General features: G+C 45.1%; 1 protein-coding gene across 4 annotated transcripts; it reads left to right on the top strand.

Moving 5' to 3' along the window:
- Positions 1-1,776: 1,776 nt before the first annotated feature.
- ZBTB2 (zinc finger and BTB domain containing 2) lies at positions 1,777-24,161 on the top strand. Of its 4 annotated transcripts, none has more exons than XM_019800768.2 (4): positions 1,777-2,006; positions 12,621-12,696; positions 15,895-16,079; positions 21,386-24,161. In XM_019800768.2, the coding sequence occupies exons 3-4, from the start codon at positions 15,907-15,909 to the stop codon at positions 22,755-22,757; spliced, it is 1,545 nt and encodes a 514-aa protein (XP_019656327.1). In that variant the 5' UTR covers positions 1,777-2,006; positions 12,621-12,696; positions 15,895-15,906; the 3' UTR covers positions 22,758-24,161. The 4 variants fall into 4 exon arrangements, with proteins under 4 accessions (XP_019656327.1, XP_002920317.1, XP_011224583.2 ...); XM_034669299.1 differs by lacking the exon at positions 1,777-2,006 and adding an exon at positions 2,528-2,546; XM_002920271.4 differs by lacking the exon at positions 12,621-12,696 and having other exon boundaries at positions 1,779-2,006.
- Positions 24,162-25,635: the final 1,474 nt, after the last annotated feature.

The raw sequence follows: 25,635 nt of genomic DNA, 5'->3' as shown, positions 1-25,635 counted from the left end.
TGTACAACTATATAAGAGTATAGTACTGGGAAACTACTCACTGGTCTTAAGATAAGCAGTTACTTTGACGACTCAAGGCCAATACTCTATAGACACAATGGCTAAGACTAATCCAAAACCTTATCTTCGGTTCCTTTAGTTTCCCTCAAGTCAGTTCACTCTCCAGGTAAGCACTCCATCCGGACCATAAACTTGAAAGTTCACAGTCAAGGTCTAAAAGAATTAAGAACCCAAAGATCTCTAACTACCACTGTCTACCAATCAGAATCACTTTAGCTTCCCAGTAAGATGAAACAGACTTCAACTGCAGAGCCAATCCTAGGAACGTGGCATGCGCATCTGAAGGCCAACTTTGATGTGTTAGCAATAGTTCACTAGAAATACTTACAGATCAGGGTCAGAATTTAGTTTTGCAGGCAGACATTTAACCACTCAAATCATTTATCTAGCTGATCAAAGAATAAGAAAGTTCAAGGCAGGTATGTATGAAATCTATTATTCACTTCTGGACCACTAAAGTTACACAGCTGCTTATTTTGTCTTCAAAGAAGAAGGAATTAGTCATCAGTAGTCCTGGGTATAACTGGATTACTAAATCAAAATCAGATTTTTAGGAGGGGACACTTACGTATGTTAAATTAACTGTCTTATTAATCTTGCCTTAAATATTTTGGAAAATATGTGCCAGCACTCTGTGCTAAAAGTCTGGCCCTATAAACCAAAATGAGTTCAACATCAAATTAGGGAACTTATAACTGAACTGCATACTTTAAAGCCAAAGAGAATCCTGGAAACTGCGACCTCCATTTCCTTAATAACCACGCCATAGTCTTTTTAAGTCTCCAAAATCCTAGATATGTAAAATACAGAAATCACTAAATCCAGTCCTCAAAAAATTAAGTTGCACTTCCAAAGATAAAAAATTCTAGCAAAATGGAAACACAAAATAAACTTTAAAATGTTAATAATGACCACCAGAGAATCTAACTCCCCTGCCTGCCGTGTAACCTGTTTCAGGACCTCCAATTTTAACAGAATGGCCACTCTAAATCCACTCTAACAGTACCTCAGAGACCAAAACTTAACAGGAAAGTAAATTGTTCTTAAATAACAAACATACTTTGCAAATTTTTTTTTTGGACCAACACCTCATAAAGTAAAACACAGTTACTGAAATAAGCATCAAATTCAATCCTAACGAACGTCTGACATCACACTAGTCTGTAAGGAAGCACTTGTACCTCTTTATACACAGCACAAACTGACATTACTTCGGTATGACTTTTCAACTCCACTGGTGATAGAAAGGTTATCAGTGATTTACAAGTTTCTCCCTGGCTCTCAAGTCCACTCATTTCAAGTCTTACGATGAAAACTTATATGACACACGGGAAATAAAGGGACAAAGGTAATGGCCAAGAGATGTCAAGCAGAAGCTAGCAGAAGAATCCGAGCAGTTCTGCATCCCTTCCCCGAGCATCTCCAGGATTGTCCTACCTAAACACTTTATGTAAACATGGGGCTTGTGACTCAAGCCTCCAGCCCCAATAGGTGGAGAGAAGTTTCCTTGCCTCGGCTGCACATGGTTTGCAGAAGTTTGGCTGGAGCAGAGCGGAGCCTGGGTGGGAGCGGCAGTGTAGTTAGTGCTGCAGGCGGCGGCGGCGGCGGCAGAGCAGCAGGAGGCGGAGGCGGGCGGGGGGAGGGGAAAGCGGCTGGGGGGGCGGAGGGGGCTCTTGCCGCCACTGCTCTCTCGCCGCCTCTCCCCCCCGGCGGGAGCCGCTCTCAGCCTCTTTGCACTAGTCGCTCCGCTCTCTCGGTCATGTGACCTTAACGTAACCGGACAGGAAAAGCCCCGCCGCCGCCGCCGCCGCCGCGCCGGAGACACCGACCGCGGCGGCAGCAGCAGCAGCAGCGAGAGTTAGAGGCGGCGGCGGCGGGGAGAGCACGGCCAAGGCTGCCCAGTGGTGCCTCCTCCACACCCCCCGCCGCAGCAGCACCGGCGACAGGTAAGCGCGCAACGCCTCCACCTCCCGGGGCCGGTGCCCACGTGCCGCCCCCGACCCGGGCTCCGGGAAGGCGGAGGGGGGGCGGGGGCCACCGGAGCTCGCAAACGGTTCCGGCACCAACGGTGGCAACAAAGAAGACGAATGACCCCCGTCCCGGGACTCCGGGTGAAGGCAGGCGGAGGGCCCGGACCACACGGGGACCCAGTTCTGGGAAGCGAGGGCAGGGGCGCCCCGCGGGGGCGGTGGCGGCTGCGCCTGGCGCCGGGGCTCTGGCCGCCTGACAAAACCATCCCCCGGAGCCAGGCGGCGGCGAGTCGGCGGCGGTTCCATCCGGGGCTTTGCGGGAGGGGGAGGGGACGGAAGCCGAGAGGGCGGGCGGCGGATCGGAGGGAGGGAGGGAGGGAGGAAGGGGAGGGGGGCGATTCGCGTTCCGTTCCCCGTTGCCGGTCCCTCCCTTCTCGCCGCCACCGCGAAGCGCGTCCCGAGCGCCGGCGGCCGGTGAGCGTCCCGCGCTGGAGCCCTAAGAGGAGGGCCCGTCAGGTGCGTAATCCTTCCGACGCCTCGCCGCCGCCTCCTGCTGCTGCCGCTGCTGCTTCTTCGGCGGCAAGGCCGCGAGCTGNCGGGGATGGAGGCGGGGCCGGGCGGCGCGGCGCGGGCCCCCCGGGCCCCTGCCGGTCTGGTCGGCCCCACCCCCGGCCGGGCCCACGCCCTCCGGGACGGGACGGGGCGGGGCGGGATGGGGCGGCCGTTGGGCCGCTCGCCTGCGGGCTGGGGAGACGTAGGCCTCCCTGGGTGCCGCCCGGGTGGACCGCTGCGGCTCGGGCGGTGGGTGTGGGCACGCTGGGCCGGCAGCCTCCGGCTTCCGCTCCGCTGCCGATCTGCGCCTCCGCTGAGGCCGAGGTTAGCTCGGAGCTGCGCTGTGGTTTCTGGCTGCTTTGCCTTGGGGCGTGGGCCGGCGTCCGTGCCGCGCCCCGGGGCGGCGCGGCCCTCACACCCCGGAGGCCTCCAAGAAGGAGAGGCTGGGGGCGCGGAGGCTGCTTCCCGGGCCCGAGGCGTTTTTCCGGTTTAACGGACCTCCCCAAACCATTGATTTTTAAACAGGCTGCAAAGAGAACTGATAATACAGACGTGCTTAGGAGGGTTTTTGTCCTTTTACCTGGTGGTGAAGGGGGGCGATAAGAAGGCAAGGGTAGCTGAGCAGGCAAGAAAGTGGCTCTGGTGAAAATGCAGATAGTTATTGCTAGGCCATTTACCGCAAGAACTTCCAACTGCTGAACTAATGATGCCTTAGGGAATTAACCCCTCCCCCCCCCACCGGCTGCAATGTTCATTTGCTCTTCATCAAATACAATGGGCCCACTTAGTGTATGAGTCTCAAGTCTATTCATTTTCGCAGGTTATTGTTTCAGTAAAATAGAGCATAAAAAAAGGTCAGAATTACGGGCTCACCCAGAACTTAGGGGTGCTCAGGGTTCCCTTAAATGGTCTGCCCTGTCCTTTTTAGGATAGACCTTCGTGTAGTTGCTGACAGAACCCTGCACTAGCATTTTAGTTGGAGAGGCCTGAAACTTTAATAGAAAATCAGAATTAAGACATTTTAAATGCTCATTTCTGTGATTTATTACAAACCAACATTAACTGTTGAAGTAGATTTTATTTTGCATTCTAAATAAGCTTGATGTATATCCAGGGTGTTTTCACACCGTTAAAAGGCAGTTTTTAAGAAAAAAAGTTCCACATTTCTTTAAGCTGGGCCTTTCTCACTGAATAAATTGGTGGTTTATAGAAGTTTATTTTCTAACCAAAGAGTTGACCTGTTATTGACACCATGGTAAGATCTCAAGGTATAATTTATACCAGTGGTAGTACCACAAACAGTAGTGGAGGAATCCATTAAAGCGTGGCAGATAAACCCCCTTGAAGCTTTGTTGTAATGTATAGTCCAATCATTTGCCAGTCTTAAAGCTTCTCTCAAAGAAGGTGTAAATAAATGGTGCTCTGCAAACTTCCATTCAAATAGTCCAGCAGCAGAGTAAACACGAAACATGTTTTAGGCCACAGAATAAAAGCTACCATGATGACATTTTCTTTTTTATTGTAATGATTAATATGAACTTTGCACTGTCCTCAAAGATCTGCACTTATAAAAATTATATAAAATATAAAATTTTATTCACCTTAACCTCTGAGAAGATGCTGCTTGTCAACACTGCACGTCTTGTGTATGGGGATACGCTTTCCCCAGTGTGAGAACTGACATGGACGTAGAAAGGGAAGGAAGCCTTCAAGGCTGATATGTGGCATTGGGTTGGGAAAGGCTTTGGAGTTGGAGACTCTTCAGCCATCTCTTCTGAACTGTCTTGGTGTTTCATCCCTAGACCCACTGCACTTTCCCTGAAGTAACTTTGAAACGCTGAGCAAGTGGTGTGGTTCCAGCCTGTCACAGTAAAAGAAGAGCTGCTGGTCTGCTGTAGACCACCATAAATTTCAGAATGCACATGGTAGAAATGGGAATTTATCACTTTTCCTACTTCCTTATGGTTGCAAAGCATGACTCTAAAAATCTAAAAGGGAATTGAGAATTTTTATTTTCCTGAAGAAAAAAAATTGTAAACATTCTAAGCATTAGAACATTCTCTAAATCTTTTTTGTGCCCAAGGAAGTCATAATTTTATCAGCAAATTAAACTTACATAATTAAAATATTACTGTGAGTCAATAGTAAATAAGAGTCAGTGTTTTACAATGCTAGTACACCATTAAGACATGAAGTCCATAGCCACAGAATACTTACCAGAAGTTGGCAGTCCAAGACAGTTTAGGACTGTTTTATTCTATGCTAGAAGGCCAAGTTAGAGGCTGTATTTATGCTCAAACACATAATTCCCAGTTCACCGTTGAGGTACGCATCATATGACTTTCTCACTTCAGGAAAGCTCAGTGTGCAAAGATGGGAATTGGTAAAGCATTTTTAGGTATTAAGTACGTACAAAACAGCTCTTTTTACTTTACAGGAGGTACAGATCCTTTAAATTGTGTACCCACCTGAGTTCTGCATCAGGCAAGGATGAACTGTCAGAAGCATCTGAGAGCAGTTTCAGAGTGTGTTGGTGTTCTGCCTCCTGCCTATCTGCTTAGATTCTCTGAGCCCCAAAGTGATTCTGAACAGGGCTTGTCTAAGTGTGGTCTACAGACTCTTCTGAATCTCCAGGACCCCCTCAGGGTTCCATGAGGTCAAAACAATTTTCATAATAATAGTGAGATGTTCTTGGACTTTTTAGCTCTTGACAAAATGTGTCAACATTGAAAAGATCTGCTGCGTAACTCACTGAGCTGACATTTTCCAGTGACCAATAGGTGATGTTCAAAAAAACCATGCATGGGTAAAAGATCCGTTCAAAGTGCAAGGTAGAACAATGAATTTTACTGTAAGTAGGAAAATTTCATTCGTTATGTATTTTTAGATCATACTGCTAGCCTTTAAGAAACTACGACTTGTCAAGTTTTGGTATAATATCAAAGAAAAATATCCACAATTACCCGGAAAAGCTATTAATATATTTCTTTTTCCAACTACATATGTGGGTGAGGTTGGATTTTCTTCAATACTCAACCAAAACAGTTATCACAACAAAGTTCAATGGAGAAGAGTAAGTGCAGAATCCCATTGTCTTCTATTAAAGAGATTTGTAAAAATAGCAAATTAGATTAGGTTTTAAATTTTGCTGTGTGGTCATATGTAGGTTTCCTTAAAGTTGATTACAGCATAATGCCTTTAGAATTATCACTTTAATATCAACTCCATTAGCCATAAATCTCTGACTTGGTTCTTGACACAAACTGTCCCGGAACTGCCTCCTTCTGACCTTCACTTAGAAATTAAAAACTAATTCCAAACTTAATGTCAGCAACCTGTAATTGAAAAGACAATCTCTTACAAATCCAATGGTTTTCAAAGTCAAAATACGAGCTATTGATTAGTTTATGCCCCACCTTTTTCTAATTACTATGGAAGAGGATTGACTAATGTTAAGAACAGTACACCAACCTGTCACCACAACTAATTAAGACACATGTCCTAGCTTTGAGATACAATTTAAAAACATTAAAATTCAAATGACCAGCCTCATTCAGGTTTACTTTATAGGCCCTAAATATTAATTATTAATAATACTAATTGAAAAAGAGTTGTTTCGTCCTGGTAAGTGGTCTGAACTACTTGAAAGGATCAATCTTACTTGTGGGTAGTGCTTTTTCTGTTACTGATGTGTCCTGTGCATTACAGTATTCATTTATGCTTCACTTAAATAAAATTAAGGACTTTAGAGGACCCTTTTAGTGCCCTCGAAATGGGTAATCTAAGTGGTATTTAGTATCTTAGGAGAGCTATTGTCTTTAAAAAGTGAGTCATCAATTTCCAAAAGCTGTTTGGGTCTCCTCTTCTTATACTGAAAATGTAGAAGGAAAGTGGGTTGTCAAAATATAATGTGATGATATTTGTCCCATTCAGCTGCACCTTCAAAAGATGAGTAACTTACACGTAAGGATCAGCGCCACCTGTGCTGCAAGCTGGAAGTGAAAGCACTTGACATCCAGGCAGCATCGCGTTATCAGTGTGGGAAACAGTGGTGCAGCGTTAAATAATACAAACGGTCATTTAAAATATTTAGCTCCGCAAAGTGTTTTTTGTTTTTTTTTTACGTATTTCAACATGTGTCTCACAGTCTCTGAATTTGCTTAAATTAAAAAAAAAAAACAACTAACTTTGTACACATATACATGCATAAAGAAGGTATTCTATGAAAACCCACTTTTAAGAATTGCCTCCCCTCGGGGTACCTGGCTGGCTCATTCCATAGAGCATTGGACTCTTGATCTTGGGGTTGTGAATTCTAGCCCCATGTTGGGAGTAGAGGTTACTTAAAAATAAAAAAGAAAAGAATCGCCTCCCCTCTCCCATCTCTGTTTTTCTTCAGTTCCTTTCTGCTCACTATTCTGATTTAAGAAAAATTTTTTTTAAATTTAGTTCAGCTTTTTGGGTTTTTCTTAAATTCCATTTATTGTTTTAAATGGTTGGGGGCTTTATATAGGTCTTCAGTTTCTGGGAAGATTTCATGTTGGCCCCCCCGCCCCGTGACTAAGATTACTAAGAACTTTGGGGACTGAGCTGAAGAGCTAGGTAGTGCAGAGGAAAGCCTGCGAAATTTACACCCCAGAGACGAGAGTTCAGTTCACTCCTGTTTACAGTTGTAACTTCTCTGAACTATCATGTAGTGATTTAAGGTTGGAGTTAGATACACCGGGCTTCTCCAAAGACTCTCAGACATAAATCCCAGTGGGGACTCAGGAGCTCCAGACCAATATAACCAACATGTATTGCACACCTCTACTTGGTTCTCTCAAAAGTATCCCCACCCCAGCACGTCCGAACATAACCTCATGATCTTCCCCACAAAGCTGGCTTTTTGCCTGTGTTCCCTCTCCTGGCGGGAATCCCCATGATCTTTCTAGTTACACAAGCAAGAAATCTAGTAGGAGTTATCTTGGACACCTCAATTTCCCCCACCCTCCTCCATCTAATTCACCAACCAGCTCTGTTGAGTTTTTATCTCCTAACTGCCTTTCAAATCCCATCCCTCTTGCTGCATTCTGATGGCCACCACCCACTCTTGTCATCTCTCTTCTAGACCACAGAAAGGTCTCCCCTCTCACGACTTCCAGCAGGTTTCCCCTCACCTCCTCTTCACTCCCTGATCAAATTCGATGAGCTCTGCAGTACAGCCATGGGATCGCTCACCCTGCAAAATCCCCTCCAGTGGCTCCCATTGCTTTTCAGATATGGACCAAAATCCTTAAGAAGACCTGAGTCTCCGGCTTTGCCTCACCTCGTTTCTTTGCGGGCTCTTTGACCTTCAGTCACATGGACCTTCTCCCAGTTCCTCAGCTGCTGCTTACTCCCGCCTATCTTAGGGCCTTTGCAGATGCTGTCCCCTCGGTCCATCTTGCCCAGTTAACTCTTCTCATTCTTCAAATATCTGCTTAACTGGCATTTCCTCACAAAACCCTTCCCTGACTTCCAACCCCAAAATTAGACCCCAGCTTCATGACCTCATAGTTCCTTGTATTTTTCTTCACATTGTACATTTGTGTATTTGTTTGATTCTACCCTCGAACTCTGTACTCTGTATACCATTGTAAACACTGTGCCTGGGACCTCAGAATTCTCTCAACAAATGCATGACTACTTCCCAGATCTGCTTCTTAAGAGCTGGACTGCATGTGGGCAAGTTACTTCCTAAGTCTCGTAGATTTCTTCTGGAAAGAGGGTGGTTGGTCCTTGGCACATAATAAGTGGTGATTTATTATTAATGCTGTGGTGATTAATATTATAATTAATGCTGAAGAGTGACAAAATGATATACCATGGTATTATTGAGGATTAAATGATGAGTGTAAAGCGTTACTGTAAAATATAAAGCACTATTCAGAACTTAATTGTTAGCCTGAAGAAACACAAAGTGACATTTAAAAATCAACAGCTTTTTCCAAAATACAGCTTCCTTTAAATTGATCTGAATTTTTTAGGTTAATCTAGGATAAAGAGAAATTGAACTCTTACCCCATATCACCCAGCTAGTCAGGTGCCAAGAACTCAACGTTCTCTCTGAACATAGAGTTTTTAATTTTTTTTTTAACAAATATTGAACACCAGACAATATGCTAGGTACATGGAACAAAGTAATACATGATAAGTAAGAGTCAGTGCTGACTTTCTGGAAGCGTCAGGCAGACGCGTAGAAACTGGAATATTCATAGATGCTCCAGTTGCAAGGAGAGCCTCCTAATCTTGACAGGGAAATTCTGCAGAGGACAAGTAGGGCTGGGGCTGGGGGGAAAGGGGAGACAGTAAGGGGTGGGTCACTCTGGTAGTGGCATGTTTGAAGGTCTGGCACAGAGGCTTTAAGGCCCCATTCAAACAGGCCCCCAGTCCTGACAGTGCGAGTAGAAATCTGGTTCTGGGCTCAGCTTTGAGAATGCGGCCCCTGAGCAGTGAGTGTTGCAGACGGCTAGGAGCCTAAGAGTGGTCTGGGCTTCAGGACCTTCTAGTTATAAAGAAAAATGCCCTTCTTCAGCTTATCTCAGTTCCTCCAGCATTTCCAAAGTGAGTGAAATAACATCATTTTGTCTCCATTATCATCAACATACTCAGATGAAACTGGGTTTTTGGTGATGCTTGGATTTCAGAACAAGTTGGTTACTTGATCACTTCGTGAAGATCGTCGAATGGATAATCTTATATCAAAAAAATTAGGTACAACTTAATGTCATAAAGTAAAATTTTATGTTATAATATTTTTTGCATTATAAAATTTTTCTTCCATATAATGAATATAGTGCCAACAGTCCTTCCTTTAGAAAAGTTCTGATTTGGTCCTTTCTGCCCATTTACATTTAGAAGTCCCCCACCTCTACTGGGTATGTGAATATTTTTTGTCTTTTCTTGAAAAGTAAAGAGGGACTGATACTCTTTTGGACCCCTAGTTTCAAGGTTGGTTGGTTGGTGTTTAGTAGGTCTGTGAAATCCGATATTCTGGAATCATTAGTTTCAGTCAGCAGGAGAGCACGTTGTGCAGAGTTAGGCAGGGGTTGGGTCGTGCAGGACTGGGTAAGCTGTGCTGAAAAATTGGGGTTTCATACTAAAGGAAGTAGGGAATCACAGGAGGATTTTAAGCAAGATAGTAACATCAGATTTGCCCTTTGGAAAGATCATTTTGGCTGTTCCCGTGTGGACGGATTCAAGAGCTGGGGCTGGAAACTGGAGAGATGAGTAGGGAGGCAGAGCTCAGGTGTGGCATTGGGAGAAGGAGGTGGAGTTGGTGGGCGGTGAGGGACTGACTGAGGAATGAGGGAAGTGGGGCCCTGAAAGGAGGAACTGAGATTCCTGGCTTGGTCAAGAGATGGATGGTGGCGCCCTGCACTCAGCTGGGGATACGGAAGGAAGGGGTTTGTGTCCGTGGCTTTTAGTGTCCTTTGGAGGAAATGGGGGTGAGGGGAAGGGGGATTTGAGTTGTTTTGCCTATTCTGAAGTGAGGGGTCGCGTGGGATGGCCCAGTGGGAGTGGACTGGATCCCCACAGCGAGTCCGCAGAATGAGAAGTAGGCTGTGGACCGAAGGCAGAGAGGAGCGTCAGCAAAAGAGGAGTCCTTGATGGAGATAAAAGCAGAACAGGGAGAGGTGAGAGAAAACCAGAGCACAGCGGCCTCCGAGCCCGAGACAGTATTTATGGAGCAGGAGGAAGGGTATTAAATGCCGCCGAGAGGTCGAGTGAGCTCAGTCTGGGGGGCTGAGGGAGCAGAGGTCCTCGGTGACCTTGGCTGAGCCATCTCAGTGAACAGGGCAGGAGCGATGCGGCTTGGGAGCTGTGGATGGAGGTGAGAAGCAAAGAGCAGACTTCCATTTCCACAACAGAGGGGGGGGTGGCCTCGAGCAGAGCCCCCCGTGAAGATGCTGTTGCCTCAACCTTGCAGCACAGGCCGAGTGGAAGCGGCTCTGAAGGGGCCCTATGAGGAAAAGAGATTTAGGAATAGGGGGTGCTGTCAGCTGGTGGGGGCCGGGGGCACTGCCCCTAAGTTCCCTGCTCGTGGAATCCAGGCTGGGGACCCCCCACCCCATTTTCTCAGACTCATTCACATGTGTCAGACTCTAGGGGGTGTTGTTCTGATTTTTCTCCCTGAGAAAGGTTTTTGGGTATCCAAAGTAAAATTTTTAAAAATTTATCTGCACAGTTTTGTCTTCCCTGTGTGAATTGTGAACGTAGACTCATTCTTTCCATGTTTCCTCCTCTTGTTTGGCTTTTTTCACATCCTTGGGACTCCTATGCATGTGTTCTTCCCTCTCTGTGTGAAAGACATGTTCAATTTGTTTCCTATTCTAGATCGAATAGGAAATCTCTAAATCGAGATTCTAAAATAACTGGTAGACCCCCTTAAAAAAGAAGCACTTCAGTTTTGTTCATGGCTCCATTCCTATGGGCTGAAAAAAAATACTTACCTTGGTCTGTTTGTGGAATGAGAAGGAGCTCTACCTTTTGCTATATCGAAGGAGATTTTCACTGTACGACCAAAAACTTCAAAATCCTATAAGATCTTGATAAGTTTGATGACATTGCAACATAAAATTATATCTCAAAAATCTCTAAACAAAAAGAAAGTGTGAAAAATGGTAGCGACTTACGTGATTAAAGGGCTCATTTTTATTATATACCAAGGGTTTTACAGATCGATAAGAAAAAGACAGCCTGATAGAAAACCGGGCAGAGCTCATGAAGAGATACAAGAGGAAATGTAAATGATCAATAAACATAAAAATATACTTCCTCTCATCACTAAATCCATAGAAGGAAGAAAATGAGAATGGATTTGGCAAAGATTCTTTAAGAAGTAGTAATACCCAGTGGGGGCAGAGTGTGGAGAAACTGGCCGGGGCAGGGGTGGACGGACAGCTCACGACTGCATGTCCCTGATAGTGGAATCTCTTATCACAAGTGTAGATGCTTAAAAGCAGCAATAAAAATAATGTTTCCGATTGATTTTAAACACACGCACAGCACATTCCAACAAATCAAACGACCCTGTTTATTTTTTTTTTAAAGATTTTATTTATTTATTTGACAGAGATAGAGACAGCCAGCGAGAGAGGGAACACAAGCAGGGGGAGGAAGAAGCAGGCTCATAGCAGAGGAGCCTGATGTGGGGCTCGATCCCACAACGCCGGGATCACGCCCTGAGCCGAAGGCAGACGCTTAACCGCTATGCCACCCAGGCGCCCCGACACTGTTTAAATCTCACTTCTTACACTTACAGATTCTGTCATCCTGGGCAAACGGAGCTGACCTCTCAGCCCTTTGTTCATTTATGAAATCTGCATAACGATCCCTCAGATAAGTTAGTGTGCACTTGAATGAATACCATATGGAAATGAATGGTCAGTGGTAAACACTCCGTAAATAATAGCCACTCTTGTCATTATCATCAAGGAATAAATAGTGATGTGTTACCATACTTGAAGCTGCTGTCCGCGAAGTGACACCCAGAGCTGTGGTGGCCTATGGGGGACCCGCCCGGCTCACAGCAGGGTGCTCTCTGACGCTCTCTCTGTTGTGTAAAGAAAGGCAGGTTAGTAAGATGGAATGGAAGTATTCTGGCATTTTTCAGCCAACAAGCTTTCAACGTTATATTCTGGGGAGGTCAACTTAGAGTGATGTTTCCATGTAGTAATCCCTGTTACCCTGCTACCTGGCACCACTCTGTTTTCTTCATGAACCCCAGGCCTTGTTTCTGTCTCCCCTTCCTAATCGTAGTGCTTTCACCTTTCTGACCTGCACAGAAAATACTGAGGGGACTAAGGCCCTGCTCCGTTCCATGGATGTGGACCTGTAAATGAGCCTGTGGTCCAGGTCTCTGTACCCAGGTCACTGCTAACTTAGGTGACCCTCCTGCCTTTCCTACTTGGAGATAGCTCTTGATGGAAAACATGAGACTGGACATCCTCGATCCTTGCTCGGTGACCTGACTGGTCTCTCGAAGTATTACTCCGTTTCATTCTTTTCTTTTAGGTCACACTTGTTAAATCTGAATCTGACAGATCATGCCTAGAAGAGGAAGGAGAGTGGGGAGTTCAGTACCAGCTGAGTAAGATTGCCTTGGGTCTGTTTTGTTTTGTTTTGGGAGTTTATTGATAATGCGTTCCCCACGGTAGCTTGCCCGGTTCTGCAGTTAAGCAGCATGGTTACCCATTTCTTTTTAAATCTGGCTAATTAATGTGTGGTGGGATTGTCTTTTTTTTACTTTTTATTTTAAGATAACTATAAATATACATGCAGTTGCAAGAAATACTAGAGATCCCATAAGCCCTTTTCCGAGTTTCCTCTGATGGAAACTTCTCGCTGAACTGTAGTTCATATCACAACCAGGGTGCTGACGTTGATACAGTTGAGTTACAGAACATTCCTATCACAAGGATCCCTCGTGTTACCTTTCTATCGCCAAACCCATTTCCCTCCTGCTCCCCTCACCCTGTACTACTAATCTGTTCTCTGCTCCTCTGAGTTTCAAGACTGTTACAGACATAGAATCATACAGGACGTGACCTTTGGGGATTGGCTTTTTTCACTGCGCATAAAGCACCGACCTTGCTGTATACACGTATCAGTAGTTCATTTCTCCTTACCGGTTGTGTGGTTTCCTGTGGTGTGGGCATACCACACTGCTTAACTGTTCTTTACCCCCTGAAGGACATCCGGGTTGTTTCTGGGTTTTGACTCTTAGGAATAAAGCCGCTGTGGATATCCACGCGTAGGTCTCAGTGTGAACTTAAGCTTTCATTCTCTGGGATGAATGTCCACAAGCGCTGTTGCCGAGTGGTACAGTCATTGCATATTGAGTTTTTTAAGAACCTGATCTTCCGAAGTGGCTACACCGCTTCACCTTCTCCCCAGCCGTGTTCGAGCAATCCAGTTCCTTGGCGTCCTTGCAAGCATTTGTTGTTGCCATTATTTTTTACTTTGGCAATCTTGATAAATATATAATGAAATCTCATGGGGGTTTTAATTTGCTTTTTCCCAGTCGCCAGCAAGGTCGAAGGTCTTTTCAAGTCTTCATCCACCATCTGCATAGCCCCTTTGGTGAAATGTGTCTTCAAGTCTATTGCCTGTTGTCAAATTATATTTTTTTTCCCTGTTGAATTTTGAGAATTCTTTATATGTTCTATATACCTGTCCTCTGTCAAAGGTGTTCAAAGGTTTGCAGATATTTTCTCCTGGTCTTTAGCTTGTCTTCTCATCCTCTTAACAGGCTCTTTCACAGAACAAAAATTTTTAATTTTGATGAAATCCGACTTAATCACTTTCTCCTTTTATGGATTATACTTTCCGATGTTCAATGTAAAAGCTCTATATCTAACCCTAGATCCCTAAGATTTTTCTCCCCAAAACTTAGTTTGGTGTTTACCTTTGAGTCTATGATTCTTTTTGAGTTAATTTTTATATAAGGTATGAAACTTTGGTGAGCGCTTTTCTTTTCTTTTTTTCTTTTGTGCCTGGGGAATCCAGTTGATCTAGCATCATTTGTTGGAAAGGTTCTTCCTCCACTGAATTGCTTTTGTGCCCTTGTCGACCATCGGTTGTGCACATTTATGTGGCTTTACTTCTGGGCTGTTGTTCTGTTGCACCGGTCTGCATGTTTGTCCCTTTGACAAGACCCCACTGTCTTGCATACTGTAGCTATTTGATGCATCTTGAAATCAGACAGATTCGTCCCACTCTAATATTCTTCTTAAAAATCATTTTAGCTATTCTGGTTTCTTTGGCTTTACATTATACATTTTGGAATATTCCTATCTAAATTTACAAAAAAAAATCTTGCAAGAATTTCGATAAGAATTTTGTCAAACCTACATATTGACTTGGGAAAAATTTATGTTTTTACTCTGTTGAGTTTTCCTAACCATAAATACAGTATGTCTTTCCATTTCTTTAGGTATTCCTTGATTGCTTTCTTCAGCATTTTATTAAGAGTCTTCAGCATACAAGTCCTATGCGTGCTTTGTTAGATTGACAACATATGTATTTCCATATTTTGAGTGCTTGTAAATGGTATTATATTTCTAATTCCAGTGTCCACAAGTTTGAAGTTAGCATACGGAATACCAGTTGACTTTTACATGTTTATCTTACAGCTTCTCTGTGTTGTTGCCAAATTCATTTGTTAGTTCTAGGAGTTTTTTGTAGATTCCTTGGGATTTTCTAGGTGGTAACAAGCATGTCATCTGGAAATAGGGGCAGTTTTAGTTCTTTCTTTCCTGTCTGTATGACTTTTATTTCCTCTCTTGCTTTATTGCACTAACTCAAACCCCCGTACTATGTCCAGTAGTGAGCGTGGGCGTCCTTGCCTTCACAAGCTTAGAAAGCATTCGCTCTTGATGACATTGAGTCTGCCATTAAGTATGCTGACCTGTACGTACAGGGCTGATCTGTATGTATAATGCTGATTTATATGGAGAGGGCTGTTACAAACGCTCTTTGTGGGAGAGGAGCTGTCTGCTGATGTGATGAAACATCTCCTTTAGGGGCAGTTCCCCTACTATGTAGATGATTCAGAACGAGTGGTTTGCTAGGGTGAAGTGTGAGAATGAAGACCTTAGAATTTGGAGTCAGAACATTCTGATTTAAATTTTGGCTCCCCTACCTTCGAGCTAGATGGCCTGGGCAAATTATGTACACCTCTCAAAGCCCAGTTCCTCCTCCACAAAAAAGGGAGAAGAGCATCATCCTCTTTCCTCCCTCCGTGGGTGCAGGTGTCCGGGGGGAATAATGGGCGTGTTGTTATATCCCTGCCAGGGACTGCCCTGTCCACACAGCAGGAGCTGGAACACTGCCCCAGTTTGGTGAGCTCTTTGCCCTACCTTGCTGTGGCCCCACCCCAGCACCTCAATTTACTGCTATATATGTAAGAGTTGACAACTTTTGGTTGATGGATTATTAGAATTTGCATTTGGAATCATAAACTGAAAGACTTAACTGATCTGGGGATGTTTGCCGTCTGGAGCACAAGACAACCGAGTTCACTTCCCGGCTCGGCTCCTCCACTCACCATCTGTGTAAACTTGGGCAGACCATGTGATCCCCCAGTTCACTGTAAATGCCATCATCTGTGAAATGGGAGTGAAGACAGAGCAGCTGCCTCACAGGGCTGCTGTGGAGATTAAATGAGTGAATTGTGTCACGTTGTTAGCATGACATGTTAGCTGTGGTCATTAGTATCGGTGACTGTAACGGACACATACTTCCTTGTGAACCACCTTTCTTAAAAAAAAAATTGTTTGCTTTGCAGATTTTTAAAAAAATGGATTTGGCCAACCATGGACTTATTCTCCTGCAACAGTTAAACGCTCAGCGAGAGTTTGGTTTCCTGTGTGACTGCACGGTTGCCATCGGCGATGTGTACTTCAAGGCACACAAATCAGTTCTTGCTTCATTCTCCAATTACTTTAAGATGTTGTTTGTCCATCAGACCAGGTAACTAACGTGGTTGATAATAATCGAATGACTGCAGACACTGAACTTCATGGCCCTCTTCCCCTCTGAACCCATCCAGACCGTGGGGGCTCTTACCCATCCAGACCGTGGGGGCTCACCTCCTCTCCCTGGAATCCTAGGCCCCTGGGCTCCCAGTTTTCCCTCGTGACCTCACTTGCCCCCTTGCCTATCTTGGTTACTCACGCTTCCATTGGTTACTCACGCTTCCACGGACCTTTGAGCCCCCAGCAGCCCCGCCACGCCCAGTACCCTGGCCCGGTGTCCCCTGCACAGTAGGGTGGGCAGCGGCCTCCCGAATCCCTTTCTCCCACTCCTCCAGCCCTGGCTGCCCAGACTCCCTCCCACCCCTTTCCCTATTTTTATCCTTATCTGCTGATCTAATGAGAAGCTTGAGGGCATGAATTCCCCAGTTTCCTTCTTTTTCTCTCTTAAAACATCTCAATCCCAGTATCTTTGCTTCATCTTTCCTTCCCATGTCTCCCATCTGGGAGAAAAGGATCCTCGACGTCTATGGAAAAGTGATCTTCCTCCAACTCCAACTCGGGGGCTGCAGATCCTACCTCTTACTCTTCCTTCTGTACTTTTCACTGTGCACTCCCCCTGCGCCTGAGTCTCTGAAGGCTCCACGCTCCCTTGACACCCTGGGCAGCTCCTCCTTTATCTCACCGTGAAGGTGTTCAGTGAAGGTGTTCAGAGGGCGAGCTGCGGCCTTGCTGGTGCCCCCCCCACCCCTCCTCTCTGGTGGTACCGTGGTCTGTGCTCCATCTCTACCAAAATCATTTCTCAAAGGTCACCTCTTCATCGAAACCGCAGCTCTTCTGAAGCCTTCTTGTCCTGGCAGCTCTTGCTACCTCTTGCTTCCTCTCTTTAAAGGCCGTCCTCTGCACTTTGATAATGCAGAATGTTCCCCGTTTCCCTGCCCTCTGGGCAGGAGCCTTCGGAGAGTTTTAGTCTTGAGCTCTCCACGCTTCCTTCCACATGCGCTCTCCTGAGGGGAGCTGCTTTTTCTCCTGGATTTGGCTTCCCCTGGAAACACAAGTGTACAGCTCTGGCCTTGACCTTTCTCTGTGTCGTCCAGACCTCTGCTTCCCAAGGCTTCGAGGCTGGCTTCTCCAGGGGTAGAATTGAGTATCAGTGTGTCTAAAGCTGAGTCAGGCCTTCGTGGGTCCTTCCCTTACTGCCCTGTTTATCTCCAAGTAACCCGCACTTAAAATCGCTCTAAAACCCCATACTCTCGGTCCCCAAATCATGTTTCCCTCACAGTGCCTTTTGTATTAGCCCTTTCCTTCCCCTTCTTCCTTCCTCCCATTTCCTAATCATTCCTGTCAGATTACTATTCCTAAACAGCGCTCTGATTGTAGGACAGCTTTGATCAGAAACTACTGCATGGTATTACTCCTCTGATCAGAAACCTAGAGGGTATCGTTGAACATCAAAACAGCACGCAGATTCCTGCTTCTCTTTCTGGGTCCCACAGGCTGGCAGCCTGACCTCCACCCTCCTTGGCCCCCGAGCCCCTTTGGGCCAGCAGCCCCTCCCACTGGCCCAGTTCCTGAGCCCAGCTCCCCCATCACCTCTTCTGTGACCCCTCCCTACAGTGATCCAAAGCCGTCTCTTCCTCTCTCACGTTTAACAGCACTTTCTGCCCCTTAACAAGATCAGCATGTTTTCCCTGTGTGGTTCTCCATGGACTTCTCTCCCCTCCTCCTTTGTAAGTTTCCTGAGGGCAGAGACCGGCTTTGTCCGAGCTTTGTGGGTGCCCGAGCTTTGTGGGCACCCCAGCGTGTAGGTCAGGTACTTGTATGGAAGAGCCACTTCCCGGTGTCCGGAGGAGCAGAATGGGTAAAGAAGAGGAATTCTGGCAAGCAGGGGTTGCTTTGTCTTGCCACACTAAGGATGTTCCCTTTTACCTCATTGTCCGAGACTTACTTAGAAGTTTCAACACAATGAATTAACTTGTCTTGAAAGGGGGAGGATTTTCATTTTGAGGAAGAAAAGAATACACTTTAATGAGTTTTAAATAGATGCAAGAAACTTAAGTGGAGAGCAGTTAAATGCCTTTGTAAAAAGGAGAACTGGTATCTGTGTAGATCCGGAATCCCAAATGTTCCTGGGCGAAGGCGGCTCATGCCGTCTCTCTGAGACAGAGCCAATGTGGGCCAAAGGCCAGAGGCAGGCTTTTAAACGGGCGCCTTTTTTTTGCAAGGCGCTGCGAGCTGCCACCTGACTACGCAAAAGGTGAACTGAGAATACCATTTTTTCACACTTGGTTTAAGAATGTTTTATTGTCTGTAGTACCACTAGATGTCTCTGTCTTGGGGCAGCCCTCCAAGTGGTTAAGTTTCAAATCTTGTAGGACTGCAAACATGGGGCTCCCAAAACTGGAGAGAGGCAGGTTTTCTTAAGCACACCCTCCTGCTGAGGTCGAACATCACTTAAAAATTCTTTCCCAGGCTCTTTAAGCCCATCTTTTACTTTAAGGTTCTAGTGAAGGAAGGATTAAAAATGCAAATTACTGTGAAAGTTTGTACGAAGGGCTTGTGCCTGTGCTAAAACCGTATTTTTCCTGTTAAAGTGTTGTCTCAAGCAGACGCCTACAAATCAAACCATGTGGGTGTAATTAAATATCTTGTGGAGAGCTATGTCCTTCCAGAAGGACTTGGACATGACCAAAGTCTGTCCCATAGCGAGCGGAGAGGTCTAGCTGCCTGAGAGGGAAAGCAGTCAAGGATGGAAATTGCTGGAATGTGACCTAAAGAACTTTTTAAAATAACTTTTTTCTAAAGTGTTTCTCTGTGTATATGTGTGCATGTGTTCTTCTGCTTTAAGAAAAAAAAATTAAAATCAAGAAATCAAGATAATTGGTTTCTGGGAACCTCCTGGGGCCCTAGGCGCTGGCATTAAATCCCAGACGCTCACGGCCTCCCTCTCCCTGGTGGTTTCTCACCAGCCCCATGGGCCCCTTCAGAATCCTCCCCACAGCCTGGCGGGGTCTCCCAACCCCGTTTCTTCTTTGCCTTCAGAGATTGCACGCAGTTCTTTAAAACCCAAGCTCTGCTCAGTCACCACCCGTCATTGGCAGTAGACAGAGGACAACCTATATACAATAACAAATGAGGGAAAATCATAAAACTGATGACAAAATTTTGATGCAAAGGGGCCCTGCTTGGGGGTTACCGCTCACGGATGCTAAAAAACATAGCCCTCCTTGGGATTTCGGCCCTTCTCTTTCTGGGAGGCAGGGGGGCGGGGTTGCTGTCCCTTCTGCCTGGAGGAACATTCCCTCCCAGCAGAACAAAGGTGATCTCCTGGGAGGACTTTGTATCTCTAAAGGCCTATGGTTTCCCAGTTCTCTCGAGATGATTGTTTACGTGATTAAAGTATTCTTCACCACACATGATCTCTGAAGCTTTGTTTTGAATGTTGAACTTCCCTAGAGCCCCTTAAATGTATTCTAGTGTCCAGAGTATTGTTGGCACTCACCCTGTGCTGAAGGGAAGACCACCTGTAATTGCATTCCTGTTTAAAGGAATATCACTAGAGGACTATACAGACTCCAAAGGAAGATGAGTGATCTGTCTTTTTAAAAAACAGAGTCACAGAAGTTCTGTTCTTTCTGCCATCAAAGTGTTGCTAGTTTTTATGAGTAATCTTTATTCTTTGACTTCCATACTTGGTAGGCAGACATTTTTCACATGATTATTTGAATGCAGTCATCTTGAAATATACACACATTGATAGCAAGACAGGAATTATTCAAATCTGTTCTGTCACAAATTGCTATTAAAGTCACTCTGAAAAAATAGAATAAAATGTTAAATTTGGAAGAGTATTTTAGCATATCGGAAAAAATATTTATTGATAAGATAAACAGCTAAAGGAGACAAAAAGAGTTATAATAGTAAGAAGTGGTGTAATCAAAAATGATGATCCATTCTAAAGGCATTCAAGGAAGCTGTCTTTGAAATTGACAATTTATTGTCTGAGAATATATTCACTCAGTCACAATAGCACATATCTCATACTGTATAGATATAATCATTGCTTTCTAAAGATGCTTTAGCATTTCTGCCATTAGTCATGGTTTAGGAAGAGTTCTTTGGGACTTCTTGATTAAAGCTGCTTGGCCAGAATGATGTTTCTGGAATGAGGCAAACTAGCATCTAAAAGTTAGAAAATCAGCTGCTTTAGGTGCCTCAGATAAATCACGTAACTCTTTGGGGTCTCAGTGTTGAGATCTGCCAAATGGGAATAATCAGATCGGCCTTAACTACTACACAGGATTGTTTTCATGCTCTAAACCATTCTGGTGTCATGGGTTTGGAATGAGACCGAGATTTAAGTCCCTCTGACCAGCTCTGATATTGAGCAAGGCTTGACTCTCCTTGAGCCTTGATCCCTTATCTGTAAAGTGAGAATTAGTGGCAGTTTAATGAGATAGTGACTTTAAAGCCCAGCTGTAGTTCTGTTGATGGTGGTGGTATTTACATTTCTTAAGGAAGGGAGGTGCCCTGGAACCACTTTTTTTAATGCAATCTAGCCATACTGGGAAGCTGATCTGACCCCATTAGAGCTAGAATGTTCCTCCATACCTTCCTGTGGGAGAGAGATCAGAGAGTTCAGAGCACCAACAGAATTAGGTTTTATTTTTCTCTCCCTTTTGTCGTGTGGCTCTTAGTGCTTGTTCATACTAGCCCAGCTCCCCTGTGTCATTTTACAAATGAAGAAGCTTTCTCATCAGGTAGATTGTTTGATTTGCCTTCAGAGATGTCCTGCGGAGCTCCGGATGATATTGGATCAATAGAAAATCATAGACTTTTAGCCAAAGATCTGCCAGGTCAGCGGTTCTTAACCACGACTGGGTCACAGGGCACTTTCTGACTGATAAGCAACAGCTCCTCTGCACAAAACACAAATTTTTTTTATATAAAACTCTTGGAGTTCTGTCTAAAAATACAATATGATAGAATTTCACAGAGTATGAGGAGAAAAACTGCTTCAAGAGGCTAGGAGTTAAGATGTCATATTTGCTTAACATGAACTTTTTCTTTCTCGGTCCTTGAAAATATATTTATTGTATCTCTCTGTTCTTAATACAGTTAAATTACATAGGTTCCAGTTATCTCCCCTGAGTATTCCATTTCATTAAACACTAACAATAAGAAATGGGAAATGCTCTTGTTTCATTTGCCTTTAAAAGTCCCCCCTTTTTCCTTCAGAGATCATGCTCTCATTGGAGACATGGGTTGACATTTACTTACAGATTGTTCACTTGTTTCTTCCAGTGAGTGTGTCCGTTTGAAACCAACTGACATACAGCCAGATATTTTCAGCTATCTCTTACATTTGATGTACACTGGAAAGATGGCGCCTCAGCTGATTGACCCTGTTCGATTAGAACAGGGGATCAAGTTTCTGCACGCTTACCCGCTGATCCAGGAAGCCAGCCTGGCCAGCCAAGGAGCCTTTTCTCATCCCGACCAAGTTTTCCCACTGGCCTCTTCCCTGTATGGCATTCAGATTGCAGACCACCAGTTGAGACAAGCCACCAAGATTGCCTCTGCCCCGGAGAAACTCGGTCGGGAACCCCGGCCGCCGACGTCCAGGATGAGCCAGGAACAGGTGCCTGAGGCCTCCCAGCTGTCTCAGCTGACTTCCAATCTGGCCCAGGTGAATCGGACGCATCTGACTCCCTCGGACCCACTGCAGACCTCGCTGTCTCCAGAACTCGTTTCCACTCCGGTGCCTCCCCCTCCTCCCGGGGAGGAGACCAATCTGGAGGCCTCTTCCTCAGACGAACAGCCGGCATCCCTCACCATAGCCCACGTCAAGCCGAGCATCATGAAGAGGAACGGGAGCTTCCCAAAGTACTACGCCTGCCACCTGTGCGGCCGGCGCTTCACCCTGCGGAGCAGTTTGCGGGAACACCTGCAGATCCACACGGGAGTGCCGTTCACGTCCAGCCAGCCGGGAGAAAGCCGGGTGCCCCTGTCTCTCTGTAGCAACGCCGCCGACCTGGGGAAAGACACCATGGAGGTGCCGGAGGCTGGGATGATAAGTGACAGTGAGCTGCAGCACATCTCCGACTCTCCCATCATCGACGGGCAGCAGCACTCGGAGACGCCGCCGCCCTCGGACATCGCGGACATTGACAACCTGGAGCAGGCGGACCAAGAGCGCGAGGTCAAGAGGCGCAAGTACGAGTGCACGATATGCGGCCGCAAGTTCATCCAGAAGAGCCACTGGCGGGAGCACATGTACATACACACCGGCAAGCCTTTCAAGTGCAGCACTTGTGACAAGAGCTTTTGCAGGGCCAACCAGGCTGCCCGGCACGTGTGCCTCAATCAGAGCATTGACACCTACACCATGGTGGACAAACAGACTCTGGAGCTCTGCACGTTTGAGGAAGGCAGTCAGATGGACAACATGTTGGTCCAGACCAACAAACCCTACAAATGCAACTTGTGTGACAAAACATTCTCGACTCCCAATGAGGTGGTTAAACATTCGTGCCAAAACCAGAACTCGGACGTTTTTGCCCTGGACGAGGGGCGGTCCATTCTCCTGGGCAGCGGGGACTCAGAAGTCACAGAACCTGACCACCCAGTGTTAGCTTCCATCAAAAAGGAACAGGAAACAGTGTTGTTAGACTGAATGTTACTTATCTTTTTAAAAACTGTCATTTTTACAGAGACTGTCTCCTCTCTCTTCCCCTCTCCCCCCGCCCAGTTCAGAACTGTAGTTCTCCATGGCATGATACAAACAGGTCCCCGGTCCCTCTGTCCTCCCCACCCCCTCCCTGTCCCCACCCCTTCCTCCGTAAAGGCTTTGTGCATTATAAACCTGGAACATATTTACTTCGAGTCAAGGGATATTGGAAAGATAATGGTCAGTAGTACTTATAAACTCAAATAGATTTTGAGACGTTTTAGATTATTTAAAAGCATACTTGGAACTAATGAAGGGTATATAACAAAACAAAACAAACAACTGGAATGCAATTTGGTAAGCTCAAATTATGACTTTCCCTGGGTAATAAGTCTTCCTTCTCGGAAAAATGGCAGAAAATACAGCATGCTTCTTAGAGATACCGCTGGGCTCTGTACTATGCAAAATCTAGAAGGTGTGGGGAAACTTTAAACCCAAGAAAATGTTCTTAGTGTTTATCCTCCAGGGATCTTATTTCAGAATGCATCCTTTGAGATTATGTCCAGTCGAGAAAAATCATTCGTTAAGAAATCTACTTGAACAAAACACAAAAGAGAAAAAGTAATAATGTGATGGCAATCTTAATTTTTGGATAAAACATGACAAAGCTGTGAGTTTGTGTGTTTGTAAGAGAAAATGTGTGGATATTTGCGATAAACAGGTGTATTAATGCACATGCCTTATCAAATTGCTAGCTTCTTTCAAAGTTGAACAAGAACAAAATTCTCTTTTAGTTTCTGATAAATCTGTTGGTTGTTTTAAAAATCAGATTTGAAAGTACTGTAGATTGTCTTTCTGAATAGAAAACGACATGCCATTCCAACAGCTGCCAGTGTTAAATCTGTTTTAGCACCGACCAGCTGCTTTAAATCAGTGTATGTATGCGGGAAATTGTATCTCAGAGGGGAGGTTGTAAGCAAAGCATGTAGGAACTTTAATGACTTTAAACGTTAATGCTAATAGTTTACTGGCAACATTCATTGATGCATCAAAAATGGCAAAGAAAAATCAGGATGAAAAAACCTAATTGCTGTTTGGGAAAAAACTTGATTTTGATGTTTCGTCTCCACTTTTTTTTTCTTTGAACACCTGAAATTTCCTCCGTTGGCCTGAAAGCAGTAAAATGTGTCCATTAATCTTTCCTTGGGCCAATAACAGAATGGTCTGACAGGACAAAACAGGAGCCAGAAATAAGGACCGAAGGGAAAAGGGAAGAACAGTTCATAGCTGTGCTGTACGTATATGTTTAAAACTGAATATCCCATCATCCTGTTTCATGTATAGTTGAGTTCTCAGATTTGTAAGTTTTTATACATACTTTCATTGAATAAACATTTAATTAAATGGGTATTTTATTGTATCTGTGTATTACTTTGTCTACCCAGAAAGATGCAGGGAGGGGGATGTGGCCTGAGGAGGGATCTCCTTGGTGCACCTCTCCTTCTGTCTGCAGAAAATTGGGCGGATGGGTCCCCTAACTTGAGTGGCATGTTCCACATCTGTAAAACGAAGACAGTGATAACCGCTGGATTGTCAGATTGTGGGAATCAATGAGTAAACCCTATGAAGGTGCTATGGACAGTCCAAGCTTGGCCGGGAAGGGATCTGAAGGTCATCCTACCCTACTTTGTTTTTACAAGGAAGAAAAAAGAAAGACTCCAAGAGGTGTTTACCTAAAAATGACACAAAGTCATGCTATATAAACCTAGACTCTTAAACAGTGAGAGGTTTTCACTGATTTCATCTTTTTTTAAAACTCAACTGGGTGTCTGTGTGCTAGGTGCTTTCATTTACTCCCAGTCATCCTGGCAGGCATCTGTCCCATTTGTGTGAGGAAATTGAGGCCCAAAGAAATTAAACAACACCTCTGAGGTTATTCAGCCAAATAGAGACAGCCAGGATTTAAAACCCCATGTGGCTCCCTCAAAAAGCAATGCTCTTTCTACTCCCCCAGGGATGTTCCACACCTAGCAGGCACCTTTGACCAGCCCTTGGCAATCGACAAGTCCCGTATTGTTGTAATTGACAAGCCTTTGATTCAGCAAAAGCAAGAAGTACAAGGCATAGCTTTCCTTGCTCATCTGACCTACTTTTTTGTATTTGGTTTCAGACCTAGGTTTGTCCAAATTATATTAAGAAGAGGGGAAAAAGATATTTTCCCAAACGTGCAAACATTTCTACGGGCTAGAAGCAATTGCTGGGGGAGAGGTGCCAGGTGCAGGGAAGGGAAAGCTTTTTCACCTGTTAACCTATTTGTTCTGCTATTGAGGTAATTAACTTAAATCCATTCTAAAGCCTTATATGACTGCAGTGGTCCTAAAACAAGCACATCAGAATCTCCTGGAGGGCTTAATAAAACAGACTTTCAGCCTGGCAGAGTATCTGATTCGTGCCTTCTAGGGTCAGGCCCAAGAATGTGCTTGTCTAATAGGTTCCCAGATGATGATGATGATGATACGGGGAGCCACATTTAAAAAAAAAAAAAAGATTTTTATTTGAGAGAGAGAGAGATGGCACAGCAGGGGGAGAGGAAGAAGCAGACTCCCTGCAGAGCAGGGAGCCTGACCCTGGACATCATCCCACGACCGTGGGATCACGACCTGAGCCAAAGGCAGACGGTTAACCAACTGAGCCACCCAGATGCCCCCAGGAGCCACATTTTGAGAACCACAGCATTACTCTATCATTTCTGCTATATCACTGTCCTTCCCTGATTCTACTTGCTTCTCACGATTGCAATAACCAGAGGAGCTAATAAAGGGCCAGACAGGGACCTGTGACATTTCTAGCATTCTGCTTTCTTTGAAGCAAAGTGCTCCCTAAT

The sequence above is a fragment of the Ailuropoda melanoleuca genome, chromosome 10, assembly GCF_002007445.2.
Source record: "Ailuropoda melanoleuca isolate Jingjing chromosome 10, ASM200744v2, whole genome shotgun sequence".
Lineage (NCBI taxonomy): Eukaryota > Metazoa > Chordata > Mammalia > Carnivora > Ursidae > Ailuropoda > Ailuropoda melanoleuca.
The sequence above is the reverse complement of the archived record's forward strand: the minus strand, read 5'-3'. Positions and strand labels throughout refer to the sequence as shown.